At 40.2% G+C, this 6,055-nt stretch overlaps 1 protein-coding gene across 1 annotated transcript; it reads left to right on the forward strand.

Annotated features, from left to right (window-relative positions):
* The first annotated feature begins 597 nt into the window (after positions 1–597).
* On the forward strand, positions 598–2,920 carry LOC135050857 (uncharacterized). The gene is made up of 3 exons (XM_063957148.1): positions 598–828; positions 933–1,076; positions 1,181–2,920. Exons 1-3 carry the CDS (start codon positions 672–674, stop codon positions 2,386–2,388), a joined length of 1,509 nt encoding a protein of 502 aa, XP_063813218.1. The 5' UTR covers positions 598–671; the 3' UTR covers positions 2,389–2,920.
* Positions 2,921–6,055: the final 3,135 nt, after the last annotated feature.

The raw sequence follows: 6,055 nt of genomic DNA on the forward strand, positions 1-6,055 counted from the left end.
CGTCTCTCATTTTCAGAGACAGACAATGCAGAACATCAACAACAAAAACACTTTCATGGTTAGAAACAGATCTTCTTCTTCTGATGATGATGATGCTTTGCCAAGTTATCAAACCTCTCAAAGTAAGCTATGTCTATAAAGGACATTGACGCGTTTTTATTTATATTTCAAGTTTAAATAGTATGAAATTATAGTCAAGGTCTACAATTTGTTCATTTTTAAAAGTTTAAATAGTATGAACGTACAACAGACTGGATACATTGATAAGTAATTATTAAATAGTAATTATTAAATAATTATTATTTTCTCATTTTTATTTCCCACGATTTGACAGTAATCACAAATACAGAGAATCTCGATTTGTCTGTTGATAGTCCCTTTGGCTTAGACTTCAGCGCTATACCGGATTTTAATAATATTTTGGAATTGGCGCCAGATTGTGAGTAACATGATATCTTTATTTATTTTTCATTTTATTTTTTATTTTTCCACGGCTAAAGAATTAAAAATAAACCTTGTACAGTTGTGCTGATTTGTTGTCAACTGTACACACTTTATATTCTCAGTAATGAATCGCTTTTTCATGTTATTCTAATTTTATACCGTATGTAATATTTTTTATTTTTTTTATTTTTATTTTTCATTTTTCACCGGCTAAAGATGCCACAAAAATGGATGATGCGACGGCTGATGTTATTCTACGGGATATATTGAACAAACCTGATTATTGTCACAACACATCTATACAGAACAGCAATGTTGTTGATGAGCAACCGTTTTTCCCACACGCGACAGGGGGTCGTGCTAAAACATTCGAATATAAAGCAGGTGTGTAATCAAGCACTGTTATATGGTATATTGTTATGCGTTGATTTAAATGCTGATTTTCAGGCAGCGTTGTTTATATTTATTTTATAATATATGTATTACAGATGACGCTGTAGCAATGCGTTATGCGCCGACGATACCATCAGGATGTGATACAGTAGCGCAAATACCCCGTCTTAGTACAAGCGGGAAAATATCAAAACGCACAACCGCCGCTGAAACGGAAAGCCATCAATTCGCAGCAGCAGGTGTGTAATCAAACACTGTTATATGGTATATTGTTATGCGGTGATTTAAATACTGATTTACATGCAGAGTCGTTTATATTTATTTTATAATATATGTATTACAGATGATGCTGTAGCAAGACGCTATGCTCCTTTGATACCAACAGTCAGTGATACATGCGCGCAGATACACAGACCTAGTACAAGCGGGAAAATATCAAAACGCACAACCGCCGCTGAAGCGGAGAACCATCAATTCGTAACGCCGGCAATTGTACATAAGGACGTTGCTAGGTCATCAGTTATGGCTGTGCATAACGGCTGTATCGTCCCGAACAAACGAAAGCCAGCTCGACCAAGAACGAATGAGAGAAGTCATAATTCAACATTTACAGATCTGAAAAGAAAATTGTCATATTCCGAAAATGATAAGCCGCAACGGAGAAGGATCGCGTTACAAACTGTATCATGCGTAAGTAATGATGTTGCTGTAACATCAAAACACACAGCGTTTAACACTGCAGACCGGGATGTCGCTGGTAATACAAAGACTGTAAAGGTTAAGAGGGCATCGCGTCTCTCAAGAAGTAATGTTAAGCAATTGTCGCAATCCGCTGTAATCACAATTCCAGATACACAGGTTTGTTCTGAAACAGAAACAAGACACATAGCAGGCATTGGTTTGTTATCAAATATTGACTCAAGAAGTAATGTTAAGCAATTGTCGCAATCCGATGTCATCACTATTACCGATACACAGGATTGCTCTGAAACAGAAACAAGACACATAGCCGGTAATCCTGTGATATCAGATATTGATGACATAAATGGGCAAGAGCTTATTACAAACTGTGTAGAGTCAACGACACAAGATCCGCAGAATAGTTCTGATGAAGTATTATCAGCCGTTGCAGGAATACCTGGTGATACTACAACGGTTGATTGTGTAACATCAATGCCCAATATTTTTACAACGACAGCCCTGGTACACGCATCGGCTGATGCTTGTGTACCGGCGCGAGGGCTAGCGCCCGACATAGTTGATGAATGTCAAAATTCAGAACAATTAGGCCAAGACGCTGAAATACAATTTTACGCGCTGTTGGGTAAGATACGGGAAGATGTTGAGAACATGGGCGTAAAAGCCGGATACTTGTTAAAACACATTAAAGGTGTGTGCCACGGTAGTAAATGTAAACAAGACATTGTTAAAGAAGTTGTTGAGACGTATATGAATGTCATGTCAAAATACATAGATCGGTCGGTTAAGACCACTGAATTTATTAAAGCCAACATACATCATTTTGCAGAAATAAATGAAACTGATCCGTGACTAGGCATGCTAGGCAATGGTTTGAAACGTGTTTTAAATTTAAATGACTGTAAAAAAAAAACCACGAATTAAACCTTGTTTAACATACAAGATCTCACAGTTATTCCGACGCGCAAAGGTGAAACAGGCTGTAACAACATTAATCAGATCGAGAAAGCGCAAGCGGCACAGGGAACATGCGGTAGGTGGCCAATTGAGAAAACGCAAGCGGCACAGGGAACATGTGGTAGGCGGTCAGCACAGTGCGAGGCGTGTAGATTTAGATCAATCCCCACCCCATGCATTACCGAATGACGAATCACAGGCTGACAATATTGAGCGCGATGCAAGCCCCATATATGATGATGCAGGCCGTGTTGAGTCACCCGGTAATGACGAAGGTCGGCAACATGTATACTTAGAGGCAATTAACAGTTATGAACGACAACGACCGAATTTCAGAGCCGTTGAGTACCACAATCACTATCGGTTTGTTAATTTGGACAGGGTTACATCATTTGTAGAGGGGGTTCGAGCCATTCATACGGCTATACAGGCCATGCTCGATGGTGTCCTTGCGGGCGTGGATCCGGCCGACCGCGTTCAGCTTAGATTGGAGGGGGGTGGGTTACACAATGCCATCTATTCGCATCGTAAGCCGCAAGAAACATTAGACGCTGCCAGTTTTTTGAATCAGATTACAAACACGCTTCAAAGTAACGCTGAATTCTTATTATCCACAGGCTTAAGATTTGTGATCAGTATTTTTAAAAACAGGGCAGGGTCTGGTTTGACTGGGCGTAGTTTACAGCGCCTGCCCCAAAGTTTAATAATAGATAAAAGAAAGAGATATCTCTATGACTTCAGACGCGTAGGTAATAACCTGTGTTTGGCCGCTAGCGTCTGTAAACTTCTGGATAAAGGTAACAATGCCAATGATCATGTAATACAGGAGAGAGCGATCCAACTACATAAAGCTTTGAATCTGCCGCTTGATAAAGCGGTCAGCTTTAGCGATGTTGCAATTTTTGAAAATTATTTAAAAGTATCCATCAATCTCCTCTATTACAGTCAAGGGTCTTGGAAATACTACAGTGCAGACAGTCGTTACAAAGACACGATCTTTGTGCTATATCACGATTGTCACTTTTATGGGATACTCGATATCAAAGCGTTTCTTGGTGCCCGATATTACTGCGTCCGTTGTCATAGCGCTTACCATCATAGAAATAATCACGATTGTCTTTTCTTTTGTAAGGCTTGTCACAGGCCGGCTTGTATTGACGACGGTGTGACGGCTTTAAGGTGTTCGGTGTGTAGGGTATTTTGTCGATCAAACGAGTGTTTAGAGCTACACAAAGCTTTAGCTCTTGATCACAAAATATCCTGTCTTGAACATGTATATTGTGACAAGTGTTGTCTCTACAGGCGAACAGATCATAACTGCAGAGGCCTAAAGTGCCCCATTTGTAAGGTGTTCGTTGATGGGTTTTCGAACCATTTGTGCTATATACAAACCATCAAGCCGGAAGAGCCCACAAAGAAATACATCTTTTATGATTTTGAGTGTATGCAGGAGACGGGTGTGCACATACCAAACTACTGTTACGCTTTAACATTAACGGGTGAGAAAGACTGGGAGTTTAAGGGTGTTGCGTGTATCGAAGACTTTGTAAAGACGTTCATGAAACCAAAATTTGAGCATTACACATTCATAGCCCATAATGCAGGTCGCTATGATGCATATTTTGTGCTGCGCCAGCTGATTAAGGAGAAATTAAAGATTGAATTATTATCTAGAGGCGGCAACATAATGTGCATCACGGTAAAAGATTTGAAGATAAGATTTATCGACTCTTTAAATTTTTTACCCATGCGGCTTAGCAAGTTACCAAAGGCGATGGGGTTTGACGGTACCAAAGGTTATTTCCCACATTTTTTTAACACAGCTGATAACCAAAATTACATAGGAACTATGCCGTCAATAGAGTATTTTGGTCCACAATACATGATGCCTGATGAATTATCTGAGTTTACAGCTTGGTATAAACAGTGCGTACACAAACCGTTTAACTTTCAAAAAGAGCTCGTGCGATATTGTAAAGACGATGTGAAAATATTACAAAAAGCTTGTGATGCTTTCAGATCTGCTGTTATAGCCATGACAGAACAGGAGTTTCTAATAACAAAGAAAAAAAAAAAGGTTGTGGTTAAACGTCACATCGAGGCTTTTCAATTAGTCACGTTGGCGAGCGTATGCATGGCCATGTACCGGTGTAAATTTTTACAGGAAAAGACACTGGCGCTTGTACCGGGTGATAACTATCACAAGACGCAGAAGCGTTACTCAACGCCCGCCATACAGTGGTTAATGTACATAGAACACAAAGAAGGGGTGAGTATAAGACACGCTTTACAAGGGGGTGAGAAGAAAGTTGGTAAATACAGCCTGGATGGTTATGCCGTGATTAACGGAACACCCACTGCATTTGAATTCCAAGGTTGTTTTTACCACGGCTGTGGTGCTTGTTACAACGCCGATGATAAAAACAAACTGACTAAAACGACCTACGGTCAATTACACCACAAGACGCAGGTAAAGTTGCACTACCTTAAACGTTGTGGATTTCAGATACGTGAAATCTGGGGTTGTGAATGGAAGTCTATGCTAGATTCTGATGCGGATCTACAGGCTTTTCTGAAGGGTAAAGATTTACCCGAACCCTTGGAGCCACGTGATGCTCTTTATGGCGGGCGCACAAACGCCATAAAGCTGTATCACAAAACAGGCTGTGATGAAAAAATACACTATTTTGATTTCACCAGCCTCTATCCGTATGTTAATAAAACCAAAACGTATCCTATACAGCACCCACGCATTATTTATAAGGACTTTGGTGATGTCACAAAGTATTTCGGTTTTGCCAGGGTTAAAGTTTACCCACCTCGTGGCCTATTCTTTCCGGTTCTGCCGGTTAAAATGGGCGGCAAGTTAATGTTTCCATTATGTCGCACATGCGCTGAGTCTGGACAGACTGAGCCGTGCGTTCATGATTCAGAAAAACGTGCGCTCATCGGTACATGGTGTACCGTGGAACTAAACTTGGCTGTAGAAATGGGTTACAAGGTATGTAAAATCTATGAGGTGTGGCATTTTGATGAGAGATCTGACAAATTGTTTTCAGGCTACATTAAAACGCACCTCAGGGATAAACAAGAGGCCTCTGGTTATCCCGAATGGTGTACAGACGCCGAGAAACGCCAAGAGTATATAGACGCCTATCAAAAAAATGAAGGCGTGTCTTTACGACCCGAACACATAGAAATCAACCCCGCTAAAAGACAAATTTCAAAATTGTTTTTAAATTCCTTATGGGGTAAATTTGGTCAACGTAGCAACATGCCCAATACGTGTCTAGTGACTGACCCCGACAAACTTTTTGAATACGCGTTCTTACCGTACTATGACGTGTCCGCTTTGGATTTTATTGACGATGATACAGTTATGGTAAATTGGAAGTATTCCAAAGATCATTACACCAGGGGTGCAATTTCAAATGTAACTATAGCCATCTTTACAACGGCTTATGCACGTGTTGAACTGTACAAACTACTGTATAGATTACAAGATAGATGTCTTTATCACGACACCGATTCTGTAATTTTTGTCAGTAGACCCGGTGACTGG

This window comes from Pseudophryne corroboree, chromosome 2, assembly GCF_028390025.1.
Source record: "Pseudophryne corroboree isolate aPseCor3 chromosome 2, aPseCor3.hap2, whole genome shotgun sequence".
Lineage (NCBI taxonomy): Eukaryota > Metazoa > Chordata > Amphibia > Anura > Myobatrachidae > Pseudophryne > Pseudophryne corroboree.